Here is a 23000-nt window from a genome sequence, read left to right on the forward strand (position 1 = left end):
TCGAGCTGTATATGCAACTGGTTCACCTCTGATGCTCACAGGCAATGTGTATTGGAAGAGATTTCTGAATGTTCTTTGCCCAGGATACACCCCTCCAACCAGACATGCTTTATCTACTCATTTGCTGCATGCAGAGTTCAGAGTTCAAGTGAAGGTCAAGCAAATCATAGTGAAAGCAGACTGTATTGCAATCATCTCTGATGGGTGGTCGAATGTTTGTGGGCAAGGAATAATTAACTACATCATCTCCACTCCTCAACCAGTATTCTGCAAAAGCACAGACACAAGGGACAACAGACACACCAGTCTCTACATTGCAGATGAGCTGAAGGCAGTCATCAATGACTTTGGACCACAGAAGGTATTTGCACTGGTGACAGACAATGATGCGAACATGAAGGCTGCTTGGTCTAAAGTGGAGGAGTCCTACCCTCACAGCACACCCATTGGCTGTGCTGCTCATGCATTGGATCTGCTCCTCAAGGACATCATGGCACTGAAAACATTGGATACACTCTACAAGAGAGCCAAGGAAATGGCTAGGAATGTGAAGGGTCATCAAGTTATAGCAGCAATCTACCTCACCAAGCAAAGTGAGAAGAAAAAGAGCACCACATTCAAGCTTCCCAGCAACACCCGACGGGGTGGTGTTGTCATCATGTTTGACAGTCTCCAGGAGGGGAGGAGTCTCCAAGAAATGGCCATATCACAGTCTGCCAAAATGGATCGGGTGATCAAGAGGATCCTCCTGGATGATGTGTTTTGGGAGAGAGTGGTAAGCAGCCTAAAACTCTTGCCTGAAGCCCATTCACGCCGCAGCGTACATGTTGAACCCCAAGTATGCTGGCAAAAGCATCCTGTCTTGTGCAGAGATCAACAAGGCATATGGTGTCATCACTACCTTGTCTCACCACTGTGGCCTGGATGAGGGCAAGGTTCTTGACAGTCTGGCGAAGTACACTTCCAAGCAAGGGCTTTGGGATGGAGATGCAATATGGCAGTTGTGCCAACATATCTCATCAGCCACCTGGTCGAGGGGACTTTGTGGATCTGAGGCTCTTTTCCCTGTTGCATCCATCATCCTTCAAATCCCACCAACATCAGCCGCCTCAGAGCTCAACTGGTCCTTGTTTGGGAACACACACACTAAAGCACGCAACAGGCTGACCAATACAAGGGTTAAAAAATCTGTGGCCATCCAGGCAAATTTGAGGCTTTTTGAGCCTGACAACGAGCCATCCTCAACAAGGTTGGAAAGTGACAGTGAAGATGAGGCCTCCGAGTCTGATGTTCAAGAGGTGGACATTAAGGATGTCCAGGGAGCAGACGTGGAAGCCTGAGAGGAAGACAACCAAAGCTTTAGTTTTCTTTTACAGATGTATGTTGAAAACATTTTTGGGAGATGCGATGGATCATTGGGGATAATTTAATATTCCCTTTTTGTTGTTCAGTGAAATCATCCCAAGTGAAGAGTCAACTCATTTAATTAAAGTTCAATCCATAACTAAATAATTAGTAAAATTTCTATTGGAAGGATTTAAGCATTTGCAATTATTTCTACTGGTAAGGTAAAATGTTTGTTTCTGTCTCCATATGATATGGCAAGTATATCCAATGCAAAAAAACATCTACATTTAAATTATATTCATATTATTTTTCATATATTTCTGTTAATTCCCACGGAAAGTTTCCACCTCTGAATATTCCCCAAAATGTGCAACCCTAGTTGGCACTATACATTCAGGCAGGTAGCGTTCTCCTGGCATCCGCCAAACCCAGATTCGTCCATTGGACTGCGAGATGGTGAAGCGGGACTCATTACTCCAGAGAACACGTTTCCACTGCTCCAGAGTCCAATGGTAGCTAGCTTTACACCACTCCAGCCGACGCTTGGCATTGTGCATGGTGATCTTAAGCTTGTGTGCGGCTGCTCGGCCATGGAAACACATTTAATGAAGCTCCTGACGAACAGGTTGTGTACTGAAGTTGCTTCCAGAGGCAGATTGGAACTCGGTAGTGAGTGTTGCAATTGAGGACAGACGATTTTTACGTGCTACGCGCTTCAGCACTCGGCGGTCCCGTTCTGTGAGTTTATGTGGCCTACCACTTTGCGTCTGAGCCGTTGTTTCTTCTAGATTTTTCCACTTCACAATAACAGCACTTACAGTTGACCAGGGCAGCTCTAGAAGGGTAGACATTTGATGAACTGACTTGTTGGAAAGGTGGCATCCTATGACGGTTGAAAGTCATTGAGCTCTTCAGTAAGCCCATTCTACTGCTAATATTTGTCTATGGAGATTACATGTCTGTGTGCTCAATTTTATACACCTGTCAGCAATACAGCCTTATTCTAAAATGGATTAAAAGTCAAAAAAAGTATTCAAAGTCAAAGATACCTTATTTACATAAGCTCCGGTACCTCCTGTATACATTGATCATCCTTGAGATGTTCCTACAACTTGATTTGTAGTCCACCTGTGGTAAATTCTATTGATTAGACATGATTTGGAAAGGCACACACCTGTCTATATAAGGTCCCACAGTTGACAGTGCCTATCAGAGCAAAAACCAAGCCATGAGGTCGAAGCAATTGTCTAGAGACCCGAGACAGGATTGTGTCGAGGCACCAACCTGGGGAATGGTACCAACACATTTCTGCAGCATTGAAGTTCCCCAAGAACACAGTGGCCTCCATTATTAAAAATAAGTTTATAGCCAGCTCTATAAAGAGCCTTGGTGGTTGTCTGGCCAAACTGAGCAATCGGGGGACAAGGGCCTTGGTCAGGGAGGTTATGAAGAACCCGATGGTCAATCTGACAGCTCTTGAGTTCCTCTGTGGAGATGGGAGAAACTTCCAGAAGGACAACCATCTCTGCAACACTCCACCAATCATGCCTTTATGGTAGAGTGGCCAGACAGAAGCCACTCCTCAGTAAATGTCACATGACAGCCCGTTGGAGTTTTCCAAAAGGCACCTAAAGGACTCCGACCATGAGAAACGAGATTCTCTGGTGTGATGAAACCAAGATTAAGCTCTTTGGCCTGAATGCCAAGTGTCACATCTGGAGGAAACCTGGCACCATCCCTACGGTGAAGCATGGTGGTGGCAGCATCATGCTGTGGGGATGTTTTTCAGCGATAGGGGCTGGGAGACTAGCCCGGATGGAGGAATGGAGCAAAGTACAGAGAGATCCTTGAAAACACTTCTCCAGAGCACTCAGAACCTTAGACTGGGGGCGAAGGTTCACCTTCCAACAGGACTCTCGACCCTAAGCACACAGCCAAGACAATGTAGGAGTGGCAGACTTGAGGCTGTAATCGCTGCCAAAGTTGCTTCAACAAAGTACTGAATAAACGGTCTGAATACTTATGTAAATGTAATATTTCAGTTTATTTGTAATACATTTGCAAAAATTTCTGTAAACCTGTTTTTGCTTGGTTATGAGTTATGTGTAGAATGATGGGGGGGGGGGGTCTAATCCATTTTAGAATAAGGATGTAACGTGGGAAAAAGTCAAGGGGTTTGAATACTTTCCGAATACACTGTATTGTAGCCTGCCTGGAGTGGACCTGGGTCCGAGCCGTAGTCGTGTCATGTAACAGTTTCCTACAGAATGTCAAAATGGAGATTAAGCCTATGCTTCAGGAACTACAAATACAATCTAGCTGGTGCTGTATTACAGGAGTTTATCAGGTTTATGGCCGAAATGTGACAAGTGAATGGAACTGTCTGAAGATTTTTTCCCCCAAATGATTCAACTAGATTAGCCTAAATGTTTTAGGCCCTCAATAATGTGCTTACTTTACATCAGCAACCCAGGAATTAGTGCAACATTTGCTTTGTCATCCATTGCTGTGAAGACTGAACTAACAGTGTCAGGCCTACATGCGGAACTGAGACAGACAAGATAACATAATTTGATTTCCGAAACGTAAATGATTCAGACCTTATCTTAAATGTCGTCTTCTACCCTATCATACCCTTCAGGCAGACCTGGGCCTCTGGGCATGGGACTCTCGAAACGGACATATCTTACATATTACATTTGTATTATTATACACTAAATAAAATGTCCTGACAATGTTAAGGATGTTTTGTTCTCCATTTTGTAAATGTTACCATTGTACTATGTCAATATCCTCTTAATACAAAGTTGTTCTAATTAGGCTATTAGGCCCATGCCTAATGTTGTTTTTAGAAACCCTTTTGATAAATTAGGCCTAGATTTTGTACTAAGATATTTAGTCTTCAAATGATGTAGGCCTAAGCTATTTAGTATTATCTGACTAATAGACTAAAGATCTAATGGTCCTTAACCTGCTTTTCTATACTATATAGATATTTTGTTCAGGCTGCTGTAATTCACATGTTCATCTAACCTTTGGCATCTTGGATTTTCAAGCATGTGCCGACTGTGTACAGAGATAGGCTATTCAGGCTACATGAATGTCCCCTGTGGCAGTGTACTTCTGAGTATCATTTGCTGAAATATTAGACAAATCCAACCCGCACACTCCACATTGCCAGTAGGTGGAGCTCTAATCCAGGCATCTGTTCATGTTTTCAGCCTCGTGCTCCGTCCAGAGATGAAGTTGCCCCCAGAGAAGCACTGGTAAGATGACATCACTGTGTTCTGCACAACTAACCAAGTGAAACCCTCCACTGTTTACCAGCTTATTTCTAGTCCTATTTTCACTAGGCAGAGAGTGAACACAAAGCCCTATTCAATCAAAACTAAGGCTAAACAGGATTTTTTAAATTTTTAGATAAGTCAAAAAATACTGTTTTTCATGAACATGTTTAGATAGTTCAACACTGTTTTGTTGACTTTAAATGAAGCAATGTGAAATTAAATGACCCCTTCCTGGAAGAATGCTTCTTATTTTCTGTAAACGTGTGTTACAGATTGGTATTGAATAGCTTATCTTTTTATTAGCTGTTGTAAGTCTCTTTCAAAGGGGCTGTAGGCCTACATTTTAATTGCCCACTACCACGCCCTGCATCTTTCCATTTTTTATTCCCTTATGTCATGTATGATTTTCCTCCTAAACCACAGATGAAAAGCGTTTTCCTTGCTAGTTAGTTTATTCTTAACAAATAAGTCCGTTAGGCCTCATTTTATTTTGCATCATAATCTGTGCTCCTTTCAAACCTTTCATAATGCTGTTAAAGTACTGTTGTGTTTTTGTTTTGTAAGTTTAATGGCATGATGTGCAACAATTTAATGGCATGATGAATTGGCCATTAAAACAAATACAGTGGAATAGGTAAATGGTCATTTCAACACCAAACAACCACATAGGATATTGCTTGCATTTTAAATGTTGTATTCAAGGATATTTATTGTAGTCATTCTTGTTTAGGTAGCCTCCTGTCCACACAAGGTGTCACTTACAGGATACGTTTAAGTTAAGACAAACCTTGTCACACAGATACAGTATGTGAGCTATGCAGCTCACATATCAGTCCACATATCAGTCCACTTAAAAAGAAAAAAGCAGTGAATGTTCATTCTTATCATGAACTTTGTTGTGGCTTGTAAGATGGAAGATTGTCCAGCTATCATTCATTGTTCAAGGGGACCAATTATCTGACAGTCACTTTGGAACCAGTGACTATCTAATAGGCTTCTTAATAAGATGATACTAGTGTTTTGTCTTTGAGGAATAAAAAAAGGGACTTTTTGAACTGTTCTGCTACATTGATGCGTCTCTTTAAAGTCAGGGGTCGATTGGATGTTTGAATTGTTGTACAAAGCTTTGATCTACTACCATTGTGGTCCGAATGTGGTTCTAATTTGTGAGTAAGATTAATTCTACAGTAACAGAATGATGCAGAGACAGATTTTTGTATTTCAAACAAAAGAACATTGATTGCAAAGTTAAACAAACCATACGACTCGATGCACAAGGACTACTTTTAATGACTTCCACAGAAAACTTTACAGAAAGTAAAACCATTTTTTGCAATAATAGTTTTTTTGTTTGTTTGGCATACATTTTAAACAAACCAATCTGAGTTTCAACATCATTCTGTTACTGTGGAATTGGCCAAAAGTGATAAGTGGAGTGAAAGGTCTCTAAACTGCTTTAGATACGCTCATGACTGAAGTCTGTGAGACTGTTTGGGCACTCTGGGTGCTTGCTATGGGTCCGCGTACTGTACCCACCGCACTAGTAACCTAGTGGCACTAGTAGCCTAATATCTTACACACGTCAACGCACTGGTGCGCCTCATAACAGGGATCCGATATGTATTCTTGAATACATCTGTGACACATTGTCTTAGTGTTCGCTCTTACCTTTCTCATTCGCTACTACCGAGGCTGATTTAATCCTGTCATGGGGTCATTGATTGTTGTAGTTTTCTCCTAGGCTTTATTTCAATTTAATTCATCTTTATCCAAGTGTGTTACCCCCCCTTCTCCCCCATTCTTAAAAAGAGGATATATTCTTGTTATGAAGGTCCTGGTTCAAGACATGGTTGACATGTCCCCCCCCCTCCTCCTCTTTTTCTCCTTTCTCTTTTTGATGAGCTGCTCTTTCCCAGTTAAGTGGATTATTACAGTAGGGATAATTCTTGTCACATGGCATTATTTGGATGAGGTGAATAATTGAAATTTGTGTCTGAAAGCATTTTATCTGGATGAGAGGAAGGGGACTGCTGGCAGGGGTTGGAGGGAGGAGGCTTCTAGGTGTGTGTGCGTGCGTGCGTGTGTGTGTGTGTGTGTGCGTGCACGCACGCGTCTGATTGTCAGGCTAGGGACACCAGTCAATGTTAACAGGTTCTGACTCACCTCGCCCGATCAGCGGGCCCTGGCTCACCGAACGGCTTGGTAGCTCGGGTGAAGCCACTGCCACCACCGCCTCGGCCAGGGTGAGACACTGAGAAGGAGCAGGTTTGGACCTGCAGTTTTTCTCTCAGCGGGCTGGCATAGACTGAGCGCTCCCTCCGGTTCACTGGAGTACTAGTCAGTCGCTCCCAGCTACCGCTGTTGCCTTGGGGGCTGGGGTTGTCCCTCTCATTCACTCCCCCGTCCCTGTCCTCGCTTTGCCACTCACTGCCTCTCCTTCTCGCCATCTTGCTTCTTTTACCCTCATTGCCCCCCATCAAATCTGTCCTTCCCCCTCCCAATTATATCTAGTTCTCTGAAAAAAAACTCCAATCATTGTCATCAGAAAAATAGAACCATGTTTGTTTGTCAACCCCAGCTCGCACCATTCAATGTGGATATGCTAACGGGCATGACCTCTGGAAAGAAAGAGAAGAGGAGCAGGTTGTTTCAATCTCACTGGCTGGCTGCTGTGTCTCCCATACTGTGTCTCTGCATAGGCTGGGGCACTACATGATGCTGTGGAAGTGTTGTGTACAGCTGGCCCTCAGGGAACCGTGTGTGTGTGTGTGTGTGTGTGTGTGTGTGTATATGCAACTATGTGTGTGGGTGCATGTATAGTGTGTGTGTGTGTGTGTGTGTACAGTAGGCCTATGTGCGCATGTGTGTTTAGGGGTGGTGGGTTGGAGGAGCAGAGGGAGGAGGTAATGGGAGGGGGGGAAAGTTGTAAGAAGAACATCCCGGTCTCACACAACTTCAAAAGCTCCCCTTCCCCAGGATATTAAGCGACTGTGATGAAAAATTTAGCGAGCGTTAAATAAGGCGCTTTGAAGTGATCTGTTTTGGCTCAGCAGTCTCTGAATTTCCGTAGCCCCTCTGCTATCACCATCATGCTAGCTAGCTAGAGAGAGAGAGAAAATGAAAATGCATAAAGCCTAGGAGTTGGGTGGGGGGGGCTGAAGAGATGCCAACGTATACGTTGGAAATATTGCCAGTGGCATGGGTCAAGACTGCTTCTGTTCCCCCTGGTCTATCTCTACCTCTCCTCCTCATTTTCCCCTTTTCTTCTGCTATTCTTCCCTGTTCCCATGAGCCCTGGCAGACATGCAGTGCCATCAGAAAGTATTGACACCCCATTTTACCCCCACATTTTGTTGTTACAAAGTGGGATTCAAATAGATAGTTAACAAAAAAATAACAATCTACACAAATTACTCTGTCAAATTGGAAGAAAAATTCTAACATTGGTAAAAAAATTTAAAAAAAGCAAATGTCTGTTGGAAAGCAGATTGAACCAGGTTTTCCTCTAGGAGTTTACCTGTGCTCAGATCTATTCTGTTTATTTTTATCCCACCCAAAAATCCCTTGTCCTTGCTGATGACAAGCATACCCATAACATGATGCAGCCATCAACATGCTTGAAAATATGAAGTGGTGCCCCAAACATAACACTTTGTATTCAGGACATAAAGTTAATTTCTTTGCCACCAATGTTAGAGTTTTACTTAAACAGGCTTCCTTTTCACTCTGCCAATAAGGTTAGTGTTGTGGAGTAACTACAATGTTGTTGATCCATCTTCAGTTTTGTCCTGTCACAGCCATTAAATGTCTGCCAATAGGTTCCAATGCCTCACAAAGGGCACATCTCCCTGGTCTTTGTGGTTGAATCTGTGGTTGAAATTTGTTGCTCAACCTGAGGGACCTTACAATTATCTGTATGTGTGGTGTAGAGAGTTGAGGTAGTAATTAAAAAATCCTGTTAAAGACTATTATTGCACAACCGAGTGAGTCCATTCAACTTAATGTGACTTGTTAAGCACATTTTTTTTACTCGTGAAACTATTTAGGCTTGCCACAACAAAGGGGTTAAATAATTATTGACTCAAGACGAATCAGATTTTAATTTTTAATTTGTAATAATAAAAATAATAATTAACACATTTTTCAGTTTAATCCATTTTAAATTCAGGCTTTAACACAACAAAATTTGAATACGTGCTGAAGGCTATGTATGTTCTTCAAATGCCTGTTTTGAAAACAACATTTTGATAATGTTGGGGTTGTAAGGACCATGTGACATGATAGTGATATCAGGAAGTCATGAGGTCCCCAGGAGCCTAACTTGTGATCCCCCCCCCCACCCCCCTTTTTAAAGCGGCAAGCTATAAATTGAGGACTACAAATCTGACACCAATCAGATATGGGTGAATAATAGCCGACACATTGAAGTCACCTAGCTTGCCACATTTAGCTAACTACTAGGCTACAGTACTAGTTTTGTAATGGAGGAAAATCTTCTCGATTTTAATAAAAACAACATAAGACAACATGTCTGAAAACAAGAAGCCTCTCACTGATGTCAAATTTATTTAGAAAGGCCTATGTGTTTTCATATTGAACAAACTGTTACAACACTCCATATTCCTTATTCTGACAGAATAAGCAATGATATTCAGTAATGGGTCCAGTAGGGTGTTACTTAGTCTGTCAGAAAACTAGGCTGCAATTTAGTTTGTCTAGGGAACCTTCCTTTTAGATTTTTCTTTTTTCCTCTTTGCTCATTACTTTAATTGTAATTGTAATCCTTTATTGGAGCTGTCTGCAGTAAAGGAGAATTATGGTCAGAGTGGGGGCGCGAGCCACAGAGATATTTCATGATTATTGGAGAAGACGGTCACTAGGTGGCAGCCAGTATTTCGGCCTTACTGTGATTACTGGGTTGGGAATTGATGATTGTGTGAGAGACTGAGTATGTGTGTTAGCTGGTGGTTCTAGCTGCTTCTACCCAAACACTCTCCGAGCTTAAAAAGATCCAAATTCAGTGCAAAAGCATCTGAACAACGCCTGACGCCTCATGCTCTATGTATTGTACGTCTGACATTTGTTCTGACGAGCTATGTTAGTGTTTGCTTTATAGATCTGTCCTTCGTATTGAGTGGGGGTTTCATGCACATTGAACAGAAAAAAAACTGTTTTGCAGAGCCTCCCTAGGGAACACAATCTATGGTATTTTGTGGGGCACACAATATACCATAATGCTATATTATTACACCATATGGAGTTTGTGTTGTGAAAAACATTTTTTTTCTCATTTCTTTCAGTGCATTTTGTAACACTTGTCAATGTTGTCCACTTAGTTGAGCGTACTTCTTAGGTCTTGGTGAACCTGTCTCTGAGACTCAATTTTTCTGAGTCGCTCTTGTTGTGCATCTATTCGATGTGTTTGTGTCAGTGGTTAATGATACAGGAAGGACCCACTGTTTTATTGTTGCTGTGTTGCACTTTTTTCCTTCCCCCCTCTCACCCCCCTGGTAGCCTCCTTAGAGGACTCTGTATGAATTCTCACTGTCATGTCCAAGGACGAGTGGCGCAGGGTCAGCTAATTGCTTTTATGATTATGATTTCACGTCAGATTTATCGTGCATGCTCGGAGCACATCTTCCAGGTCTGCCGACACTGCTGGCTTCTCAAAATGAGTTTACTGCTCCTGGCTTGGACTTCTTGTTTAAAGGTCCAATGCAGCAGTTTTTATCTCAATATGAAATCATTTCTGAGTAACAATTAAGTACCTTTACTGTGAGTTTTTATTAAAATGGTTAAAAAGAAACAAAAATAGCTTCTTTAGCAAAGACCAATTTCTCATGCAAGAATTTTGCTAGTCTGAGAGTAGTCTGAGTGAGTGGCCTTATTGGACTTGTGTAATGGGAAGGAATTGTAACAGAACTAGCTGTTATTGGCAGAGAGGTGTGATTTTTTTGTTTGTTATTTTTTGTTATTGATCTATTAACTTTTCCTTCTGGTGATGTCACCAGGGAGGCCAAAACTCCATCCCACCAAAACAAGCTGAAATTTCAACTCTTACACTAAAAAGGCATTACCATAATTTTCACAATTTACAGTGTTATTCCAACCTCGTAGTGTGGAAATGTATATATAAAACACATTTTTATAAAACACAAATCACATTTTTGACTGCATTGGGCCTTTAAGTGCAGGTCACACTTTTTGACTCATTAGACCAGAATGTGGGTGAATCAGACAGGCTTCCCCACCCCCATCCCTTTTGGCCACAAAATGCTCTTTCTCCAGCGGGTTCTTGAACGTGAGAAATATTGAGGTCATGATGAAGGGATGACACAAGCAAGGATTCTTGCGCTTATAAAAAGGTCTGTTAATAAATCTTTCCTCTTTATTTCTGTGTGCCAAATGTCTTTCTGATGTTGGTGATTTTCTTATGGTTCCACCCTGCTCTTTGAAAAGGATAAATAGAGAGGAGTCCAAGCCAAATGTTTACTGTTTTGTGGTTTCTGCTCTGCTGCACCAGAACTGTGTTCCTCACTTCCTTTAAAGGGATACTTCGGGATTTTGGCAATGAGGCCCTTTATCTACTTACCCAGAATCAGATGAACTTGTGGATAGCATTTTTATGTCTCTGCGTGCAGTTTGAACAAATTTGCTAATTAACGATAGCTGTTCCTGTAGACTTCCAATCATTGCGCTAATGCTAGTTAGCGTTGGCTCGCGAAACTACTTCCAACTTCCTTCATACTGGATGCTGAGACATAAAAATGTTATCCATGAGTTCATCTCTAGGGATGTGGATTTTTAATCCCTCTAATGCAGTGGGACACTTTTTTTCCAATGCTGCCTCTTTTCTTTCTAAACTGTGAAAATGTTTACGCTAATAATTAGCACATATGTTTCATTGTTCATGTAAAGGATTGATTGTAAGGCTGTATTGATTTCATATTGTAAACTGTTCAGAGCCTCTTGTTCGCTGTAGTAGTTTTGACCTCACGTTGACCCGTGGGCTAAGTTACAGTGCAATGGCAGATGCAGCCCAAAAGAATGACACTTTCTGGAAAGTTCCATTTTCAAACATTGAAGTCTATGATTTATGAAGAATTCCATCAACTTTAATTAGTACTTTTGAATTTATTTGCAGAAATGTTAATCATAGCGAATACACTAATGCAAACAACATGGTAACAAAGCTATAATTTCCAAATTCTCTCATAAATTTGTGAGCTGTCATATGTTTGCTTAACATTATATAATTTTAAAACATTTTTAATTAGGGCGTTGTTAGTTTGTCTCAATATGCTTGGGAAAGAATCATCATCATTGAGTTGGGTTTTAACACTCACTACTGTTCCACTTTGTAATTATTTCGGCTTGATTTACCATTTGCGTCACATTTGTGTGCAGAATCGGAGAGTAGGGAAACCTGGGTCTGTGAGTGGCTCGTTTCTCACAGCGAGACTTGAAATCTCCAGATGAATCAGAGATGTCTACGCTGTCAAGACTGCTCACATCGCTCTCAGCCTCCAATGTCACTTTCAAGGCATAATTACACAAGTTGTGTTGATTAGTATGAGATGCAATTACGCCGGCTTTCCGCCGCAAATGGGGGATGTGATGCCTCTTGATTGACAGCAAGCATCCTGGCTTTAATAAGTAAATGACTATGGTAATTCAGGTACTGAGACCCTTTGATTTGTCAGCATCTTTTTCATTTTGGCGATGTCCTCTGATTTTAATGAACAGGAGGGTGATTGAAGCTCTCTCGTTCATTCGTTCATTTCTCTGGCCTGAAAGCATTGTCAGTAGGGGAGGCCCAAACTGTTTTGCAGGCCATATTCCAAATGCCGCCACTCACTGATGCTGAATTCTGTTTCTTCTGATGGTTTGATCAAGTCTGTAAAAAGCATAATCTTGAAAGCTGCCTTTTGCCTGTACTACACTGTTGCACGGCTTTTTTCAGTTTTGTGGAAATAAGAGAAATGATTAGTAATTTACACTTCAGGGATTTTTTTCTTCATATTTTTTATCTGGCTTCCCAGTGAGTTATTAGATGTTAATTTGTCTGCCAGCTCCCCTGCAGCGCCAGATATTTGTTTAAATGGTGGGATTCCCTCAGTGCAATTGTAACTACTGTATACTTCTGAAAATGCTGCTGAGCTCTCTCTAATTACGTAACGCAATGCTAGTGCTGGTTAGTGGGAGAATATTAGGCCGAGCTATGAATAAGGAGAGCTAAAAAGTCACTTCACTTAAAGGGCTAGTTCAGTATAATTATAATTGCATATTTAGGTACACTATCTAAATATGTAATTTCCCTTTAAAGTGTTTTCCAGACAGGAAAATTGACATGTATGTTCAGAAGCGAGATCATATGTTGCTAACTAAAGGCCAAAGGCTTGCCATATTGCAAATTAAATAGTAACCCATTATCTCAAAATCCACACATTTCTAAATTAAGTTTTGAAAGAATACTGAAATTTGAGAAGACTGCCTTTTTATTAAGACTACCCCTTTAACACCATGTAGGACAACTGTCTTTTTAGACCATGCAGGCCCCATCTAAAAGTCAGATATCAGTCAGTCTTTACTAGATTTACACAATGACTTAAGGGAAATGCCCTTGTTAGTCTCACTAGAGCCCAGAGTCTGTTCATGCTGGTAACCCCCTACAGACTCATACATGTGCTGCATAAATATAATGAAATAATTTGCACTTGCACTCACTACCCCAGCTGTAATTTATATGGATTGAATGAGTGCTGCATTGTGGAAAAGCATGAGTGGACCAAACGCTCGTTTGTCACCTCTAATAAATGTTGGAATGTAAATTATGAAGTTATGCTTCAGATGTAAATGCACTTTATTTCAGTCCCTTAATGCAAAGACCCCACTCCAATACATTAAGACAAAGGGGGAGTCGGGTGGGGGATTTAACTTAGAATTCGGACTGTTTTCACAATCAATAATAAACACAAAAGACCGTAGATGGGGAACATTATAACATATCTGACGTCGAGTTCATAAATTATTGCTTGAAAGCAGGCTTGTACACCAAAAATGTAAATACATTAATGTTATTAATAATGTAGTGACTAATAGTTCTATCAAGACTGTAATAGCAGTTTAATGGAATATGACAGCAAGAATGTATTACACTTCTTACATTTAGATGGGACCTCATAGGACATTTATCAGGGATTTCTGAAACATATTTTCTTGATTATTTTGTTAAGCTAATTGCTTCTTTTCCCCACAACGTCTTCTCGGGGAGAGAGGAAAAAAAACACGTAATGGATATTAATTAATACGTGTCAGTTTTCTCAGTTTGATGAAAAATAATGAAAGGGAAACGCTAATAGGATTTTGGAGTTTCTCTGTGTGTGGTGCCCCGAGATTATGACTTTATCAAGGGTATCAGAATAAGATAGCACTCTATAAATGACTAGAAATTCAGGTCTGCTGCTTAAAATGAATGCAAACATTCCAAATAGAATATTTTGAATGTTTTACCTTAATTAGGCTACCATGGCCAATAGACAAGATACTGTACGTACCGAACACTCACCTGTACCATGAGGTGATCTGCGTTACATTAAATTCAAACGTTTGAAGTTAAGCGTTTGTTGGTTTACACTGTTGGAACGAAGCACTTGGGGCCCTTCTGGCAAAGTCACTTCTGACAGTTCCAAATCATCATTTTCATTTTCAGTCGGACAGGGTCATTGTATAGACTTGCTTTCTGAAAACTGTCTCATTCTCTTAGCTTAGGCTGGATCTTTGTTGTCAGGGAGCTGTCTCATTTTGTTTCCCACACTTTTGGGGGACATAGAGAAGAGCAGACATTGTCAGTAGCCCGACGTGACGTCATCATCAGCCAGCCACCCCATAATATGGTAGACCCACTATACTCTCAGTGTAGACTACTTGACTCTTGTCAGGAGATGTATGTGCCCACAGGCAGTCTATAGGGAAAGAGCAGTGTTAAGAGCTGTCATCAAGGTGTGGCACAAGTCCAGACCAGCAGATAAACAAAGGCTGACACATTCTTCAACCCATTGGCACGACTGCGCAATTATTAAACACCTGGACTGGCTCACTTCCCTGGGCCCCAGTGGCAGTGTTTCTGGTGCGAGTCATCTTCAAAATTGAAGGTTTGACAGAAAGACATGTTTTTCCATTGCCCCTCTCCTGTCACCGCTATCTGTTCTAACTTTTCACCTCAACACTCTGCACCCGACAAAGCAAATCAATCTTTGACACAGAATTTTGATCATGAAACCAAGATATGCATGTAGATCAGGCTATATATGAAATGTTTTTTTTGTTCTATCCATCTCTCCCACCAGCTCAACAAGAACCTGTTTGACCGACTAATTCATTATAAGTACGTGACTTCTCCCTGGTGTGTCCCTCCGCATTTCTGTGTGAGCCTGTCATGCTTTTTGCCCCCGCCAGCCTGTAGAAAGTGGTTTTAAGTATCGCGCGGCAGGAAAAGGGAAGTAGGGGGGTTCGTCAAATGCCTCTGCTTTTGAAATGCGGAGAGTGGTATTGTTGTGTTACTATGTGTCTAGGTCGACACAATGACAGAACAGGTGGGGCGTCTGCTGTCGAGCGTCTTGCCAACTCAGCCCCTTTGCTGTAACATGCCACCCTGTGTGATATTAGAGTGGCTGGCTGGGCTGTCTGTTCGGCTCATACTATTGAGGCCCAGTGAAATCTTAACATGTACTTTCACCAACAGTGTGTGCTGAGTTCGTGGCGTGTGACTGTCAAAATTCGCCTTGTGCCGTCAACCGCAGTGCTATTGCAAATGATATGCTCAATCTGCTACCTTACAATATACTCCTACAGTTTTATGTAATAGAGGTGGAGATGCCAGTTCAAGTTGATAGTTGTTAGACGCATCAAGTACAGAAGCAATAGTGCTGATTTTATAATCTTATTACTGTGGTGGAAAGAGTAGGCTGGCACCATTGTCTAGGCCTACAGGCTTTCTGAAAGTATATAGTAAATCAGGAGCATTCTGGCTGAACTTAGGGGAAAAATGAGATTCCGCCTTCGATATCACACTTTTATGAGTATCACTTCAGCTTTGGCATGCTACGTGGACTGGTTTTAATTTTCAACTTGAGTGTATACACTGAGTGTACAAAACATTAAGGACACCTGCTCTTTCCATGACCTAGACTGACCAGGTGAATCCAGGTGAAAGCTATGATCTATTTAATGTTAATTTCTCTACCATAAGCCGCCGCCAACGTCGTTTTAGAGAATTTCGCAGTATGTCCAACCGGCCTCACAACTGCAGACCACGTGTATGGCGTTGTGTGGACTGATGTCAACGTTGTGAACAGAGTGCCCCATGCTAACGGTGCGGTTATGATATGGGCAGGCATAAGCTACAGACAGTGAACACAATTGCATTTTATGGATGGCATTTTGAATGCACAGAAAAAACGTAACGAGTAACAAGAGTCTGAGGCCCATTGTGAGGTCCATTTATTTTAGGGTATCTGTGACCAACAGAAGCATATCTGTATTCCCAGTCATGTGAAATCCATAGATTAGGGCCTAATTAATTTATTTCAATTTACTGATTTCCTCATATGAACTGTAACTCAGTAAAATCTTTGAAATTGTTGCATGTTCTGTTTAGAATTTTGTTCAGTATAGATGAAGTGGAGGAGACTGGTTAAAGAATGATTTTTAAGTTTTGAGACATGAATTGTGTAGGTGTGCCATTCAGAGGGTGAATGGGCAAGACAAAATTTAAGTGCCTTTAAATGGGGTATGGTAGTAGGTGCCTGGAGCACCGGTTTGTGTCAAGAACTGCAATGCTGCTGGGTGTTTCACTCTCAACAGTTTCCTGTGTGTATCAAGTATGGTCCACCACCCAAAGGGCATCCAGCCAATCGTGGCACAACTGTGGGAAGCATTGGAGTCAACAAGGGCCAGTATCCCTGTGGAATGCTTTCGAGACCTTGTAGAGTCCATTCCCCGACGAATTGAGGCTGTTCTGAGGGCAAAAGGGGTGTACTTTAATGCTCACAAGCCTTTTAGGCATGCAATGACCCAATTTATCTTGATTGAGAAGCGAGGACTAGCATAACTGTGACTCTGATTGTTGCTTTTCCTCAGATGCTGTCATCTCATTTGTCTCAAACATGGCAATGTTTGCTTCCTAATCCAACGCTTAAGGTTAGACACTGGCAGTTGAGAAGCCTCCAGAAATGAGACTTTGCCAACATTTTTCTCCATGTCAGTTAGTTTGATTAGGAACAGACCTAGCGTACTCACTACTTCAGTGTGCTGCGGCAGGTCTACTGCCTGGGTTTCCCCCCTGATGGTGTGGCTGTGGTTTTTGTCCAGGTACCTATTATAATGCGAGGCCCATTGTCTTGGTGAGTGCCTAACCGCTTCTGACGGCTCTTACTGAGAGACTGAGCCGTCATGGCCTCCCAGTTTCGGCTTCCAACCACTCCTGACCAGTAGATGGCGATATTAATCTATTCAGGCGCAGCCCAGGCCCCGATGTGCCTGCCTGCCTGGCTTCCATCCTTCTCCCTCTGTGGCTCTCCCTGAGGAGAAGTGCTCTCACCCCTGCGTGGAGGGTCATGCCACCAATTCCTTTCCCCTTTCTGAAGACCGTGAAATTGTTGATCCAAGACGGCGCACGATTAGCATCTTCGGCTATTGACTCGCGAGGGAGACGCAAGATTATGTCAACCGGAATGTCACAATCTGTCAGTGCGTCGTCTTTGTGGGCATCCCCTCATCCTAGTGTCACGGTGCCCTTCAGAAAGGAATCATATGATCAATAGCACGACACCTCTCTTGTCAATTGCCCCTCCATTGTATGTTTATTAGCCGTCTTGGCAGGCCAGGCTACTTCGTCCCAAACTGATGCCAACCTGCTGCGTGTCCAGCAATGCACTATGCTTTATATGCCCATCACAATGTGTCCCTTGTGTCTGTGTGTGTGTACTGTATGTTTGTGTGTGTGCTTGCATGCATGTGTGCGTATCGGTGTCACGTGCACGTACGTGCCCGCGTGTGTGCGTTTCAGGGGGCTGACGGAGGAGGGGGATAGGCTTGTCACTGTTAGTTGCATGTGACAGGGTGGCTCTTGTGCCGCCACAAAACAACTTCTGTGGTGCGTCGCTTGGACACAAGCTCCACATTGTTTGCCACTGGTGCCGTTTACGTTCTGCTTCAATCAACTAATTGCATGTGAAGGGTTATAGTTTCTTGATGATGTGAAGGACAAGATACTGTGGCAGTTAAAAAATGCCATTGTGTTTGTTTGCATGATGTGTTGGACAATAACCAAGTATGTTTTTTGTGTGCAATGGTTTGTTGTATTTATGTATTTAAAAAATATATATATATATATTTTTCACAATTATACTGTTGTATATTCACTTTACTTATGTAATATAAATCTAATACGTTAATGTAGGTATGCAGTGCATTTTGCAGCTGTTTTTCTTCTGTTTGGAATTTCACTTTTACAAACTGTTTTCTGCCTGTGATGATCACAATTTATATTACTGTAGTTTTTTGTACAGTAGGGGTCTTCAACTTTTACTTGCCCAGGGACCACCGCCCAGGCAAAGTGGCAACCCAGGGACCCCCGCCCAGGCAAAGTGGCAACCCAGGGACCCCCGCCCAGGCAATGTGGCAACCCAGGGACCCCCATCATATGTTACCGAAACACATTTTTTTGTCACGGCTTGGCAAGGAGAAGTAGTCAACATTTTTAAATGATTTGGTGAAAAGATATGGTAAATATTTTATTATTTTGATTATCCCACTTCATAATTGGAAGAGGAAGTGTTAACTCAGTGGTGTGGGGCAGTATTTGCCCCCCGTACGGTCCGAGCAAGTTTTAAGAAAGCATTTGTTTATAGGAAAACAGCTACAGTTGAAGTCGGAAGTTTACATACACCTTAGCCAAATACATTTAAACTCAGGTTTTCACATTTCATGACATTTAATCCTAGTAAGAGTTCCCTGTCTTAGGTCAGTTAGGATAACAACTTATTTTAAGAATGTGAAATGAATGTGAAATGTCAGAATAATAGTAGAGTGATTTATTTCAACTTTTATTTTTTTCATCACATTCCCAGGTGGTCAAAAATTTACATACACTCAATTAGTATTTAGTAGCATTGCCTTTAAATTGTTTAAGTTGGGTCAAACGTTTCGGGTAGCCTTCCACAAGCTTCCCACAATAAGTTGGGTGAATTTTGGCCCATTCCTCCTGACAGAGCTGGTGTAACTGAGTCAGGTTTGTAGGCCTCCTTGCTCACACATGCTTTTCCAGTTCTTCCCACACATTTTCTATAGGATTGAGGTCAGGGCTTTGTGATTGCCACTCCAATACCTTTGATGGCCACTCCAATACTTTGTTGTCCTTAGGCCATTTAGCTACAACTTTGGAAGTATGCTTGGGGTCATTGTCCATTTGGAAGACCCATTTGCGACCAAGCTTTAACTTCCTAACTGATGTCTTGATGTTGCTTCAATATATCCACATAATTTTACTGCCTCATGATACCATCTATTTTGTGAAGTGCACCAGTCCCTCCTGCAGCAAAGCACCCCCACAACATGATGCTGCCACTCCCGTGATTCACGTTTGGGATGGTGTTCTTCGGCTTGCAAGCATCCCCCTTTTCCCTCCGAGCATAAGGGTGGTCATTATGGCCAAACAGTTCTATTTTTGTTTCATCAGACCAGAGTACATTTCTCCAAAAAGTACAATCTTTGTCCCCATGTGCAGTTGCAAACCGTAGTCTGGCTTTTTATGGTGGTTTTGGAGCAGTGGCTTCTTCCTTGCGATATAGGACTAATTTTACTGTGGATATAGATGCTTTTGTACCTGTTTCCTTCAGCATCTTCACAAGGTCTTGGATTGATTTGCACTTTTCGCACCAAAGTATGTTCATCTGTAGGAGACAGAACGCATCTCCTTCCTGAGTGGTATGACGGCTGCATGGTCCCATGGTGTTCATACTTGCATACTATTGTTTGTACAGATGAACGTGGTACCTTCAGGCGTTTGGAAATTGCTCCCAAGGATGAACCAGACTTGTGGAGGTCTACCATTTAAAAACATTTTTTTTTAGGTCTTGGCTGATTTCTTTTGATTTTCCCATGATGTCAAGCAAAGAGGCACTGAGTTTGAATGTAGGCCGTGAAATATATCCACAGGTACACCTCCAATTGACTCAAATGATGTCAATTAGCCTATCCTACAAATTTTTCCATTGGGCAGCGTGAAACATTTGAAGATTTTTAGCTAATCTCATGCTATTCTACGCATTTTTCCACGAGGCTGAGCGAAAATGTTGCTGTTTTAAAGCTAATTTTCGGCAATATTTTCCTATTTAGGGTTATCCTTACATATCCTATTAACTTGGAAGCTAACTCTAAACACGTTTTCGCTAATTGCACATGTTTAGCAGGTTAAGCAAAGGTTGGCAAAAATGTCAAGTCAAGAAAGCTTACTAGCAGCCAATGTTTCTTGCTGGTCCTTTTTCATAGCCTACAGTGCCCTCAGAAAGTATTCATACCCCTTGACTTATTCCACATGTTGTTACAGCCTGAATTCAAAATGGATAAAAATAACACACAATACCCCATACTGACGAAGTGTACACATGTTTTTAGAAATCTCTAAAATTCTGAAATATCACATTTACGTACAGTACCAGTCAAAAGTTTGTACACAGCTACAGGGTTTATCTTTATTATTACAATTTTCTACATTGTAGAATATTGGTGAAGACATCAAAACTATGAAATAACACATATGGAATCATGTAGTAACCAAAAAAGTGTTAAACAAATCAAAATATATTTATATTTGAGATTCTTCGAAGTTGCCACCCTTTGCCTTGATGACAGCTTTGAACACGCTTTGAATTCTCACAACGGTAGTCACTTGGAATGCATTTCAATTAACAGGTGTGCCTTGTTAAGAGTTCATTTGTGGAATTTCTTTCCTTAATGCATTTGAGCCAATCAATTGTGTTGTGGTAGGGCTGATATACAGAAGATAAATCAAATCAAATTTTATTTGTCACATACACATGGTTAGCAGATGTTAGTGCGAGTGTAGTGAAATGCTTGTGCTTAGTTCCGACAATGCAGTAATAACCAACAAGTAATCTAGCTAACAATTCCAAAACTACTACCTTATAGACACAAGTGTAAGGGGATAAAGAATATGTACATAAAGATATATGAATGAGTGATGGTACAGAGCGGCATAGGCAAGATACAGTAGATGGTATTGAGTGCAGTATATACATATGAGATGAGTATGTAAACAAAGTGGCATAGTTAAAGTGGCTAGTGATACATGTATTACATAAGGATGCAGTAGATGATAGAGTACAGTATATACGTATACATATGAGATGAATAATGTAGGGTATGTAAACATTATATTAGGTAGCATTGTTTAAAATGGCTAGTGATATATTTTACATAATTTCCCATCAATTCCCATTATTAAAGTGGCTGGAGTTGAGTCAGTGTGTTGGCAGCAGCCACTCAATGTTAGTGGTGGCTGTTTAACAGTCTGATGGCCTTGAGATAGAAGCTGTTTTTCAGTCTCTCGGTCCCAGCTTTGATGCACCTGTACTGACCTCGCCTTCTGGATGATAGCGGGGTGAACAGGCAGTGGCTCGGGTGGTTGCTGTCCTTGATGATCTTTATGGCCTTCCTGTGACATCGGGTGGTGTAGGTGTCCTGGAGGGCAGGTAGTTTGCCCCCGGTGATGCGTTGTGCAGACCTCACTACCCTCTGGAGAGCCTTACGGTTGTGGGCGGAGCAGTTGCCGTACCAGGCGGTGATACAGCTCGACAGGATGCTCTCGATTGTGCATCTGTAGAAGTTTGTGAGTGCTTTTGGCGACAAGCCGAATTTCTTCAGCCTCCTGAGGTTGAAGAGGCGCTGCTGCGCCTTCTTCACGATGCTGTCTGTGTGGGTGGACCAATTCAGTTTGTCTGTGATGTGTACGCCGAGGAACTTAACTTACTACCCTCTCCACTACTGTTCCATCGATGTGGATAGGGGGGTGTTCCCTCTGCTGTTTCCTGAAGTCCACAATCATCTCCTTAGTTTTGTTGACGTTGAGTGTGAGGTTGTTTTCCTGACACCACACTCCGAGGGCCCTCACCTCCTCCCTGTAGGCCGTCTCGTCGTTGTTGGTAATCAAGCCTACCACTGTTGTGTCGTCCGCAAACTTGATGATTGAGTTGGAGGCGTGCGTGGCCACGCAGTCGTGGGTGAACAGGGAGTACAGGAGAGGGCTCAAAACGCACCCTTGTGGGGCCTCAGTGTTGAGGATCAGCGGGGTGGAGATGTTGTTGCCTACCCTCACCACCTGGGGGCGGCCCGTCAGGAAGTCGAGTACCCAGTTGCACAGGGCGGGGTCGAGACCCAGGGTCTCGAGCTTGATGACGAGTTTGGAGGGCACTATGGTGTTAAATGCCGAGCTGTAGTCGATGAACAGCATTCTCACATAGGTATTCCTCTTGTCCAGATGGGTTAGGGCAGTGTGCAGTGTGGTTGAGATTGCATCGTCTGTGGACCTAATTTGGGCGGTAAGCAAATTGGAGTGGGTCTAGGGTGTCAGGTAGGGTGGAGGTGATATGGTCCTTGACTAGTCTCTCAAAGCACTTCATGATGACGGAAGTGAGTGCTACGGGGCGGTAGTCGTTTAGCTCCGTTACCTTAGCTTTCTTGGGAACAGGAACAATGGTGGCCCTCTTGAAGCATGTGGGAACAACAGACTGGGATAGGGATTGATTGAATATGTCCGTAAACACACCAGCCAGCTGGTCTGCGCATGCCCTGAGGGCGCGGCTGGGGATGCCGTCTGGGCCTGCAGCCTTGCGAGGGTTGACACGTTTAAATGTTTTCCTCACGTCGGCTGCAGTGAAGGAGAGTCCGCATGTTTTAGTTGCGGGCAGTGTCAGTGGCACTGTATTGTCCTCAAAGCGGGCAAAAAAGTTATTTAGTCTGCCTGGGAGCAAGACATCCTGGTCCGTGACGGTGCTGGTTTTCTTTTTGTAATCCGTGATTGACGCTGCTCTTATGTTCAGTAGTTCTTCTCGACTGTATGTAATGTAACCTAAGATGACCTGGGGTACCAATGTAAGAAATAACATGTAAAAAAACAAAAAACTGCATAGTTTCCTAGGAACGCGAAGCGAGGCGGCCATCTCTGTCGGCGCCGGAAGCTCTATTTGGTAAAAGACCAAGTCCATATTATGGCAAGAACAGCTCAAATAAGCAAAGAGAAACGACAGTCCATCATAACTTTAAGACATGAAGGTCAGTCAATCC

General features: G+C 42.3%; 1 protein-coding gene across 1 annotated transcript in view; it reads left to right on the forward strand.

Moving 5' to 3' along the window:
* The window catches only part of pex14 (peroxisomal biogenesis factor 14), a 103480-nt gene that overhangs the window by 5072 nt on the left and 75408 nt on the right, over positions 1–23000 (forward strand). Inside the window, exon 2 of the mRNA XM_029664538.2 lies at positions 4569–4613. Within this exon, the coding sequence (XP_029520398.1) occupies positions 4569–4613 (45 nt within the window). The remainder of the gene's footprint in view (positions 1–4568; positions 4614–23000) is intronic.

Source organism: Oncorhynchus nerka, linkage group LG7 (assembly GCF_034236695.1).
Source record: "Oncorhynchus nerka isolate Pitt River linkage group LG7, Oner_Uvic_2.0, whole genome shotgun sequence".
NCBI classification, from domain to species: Eukaryota; Metazoa; Chordata; class Actinopteri; order Salmoniformes; family Salmonidae; genus Oncorhynchus; species Oncorhynchus nerka.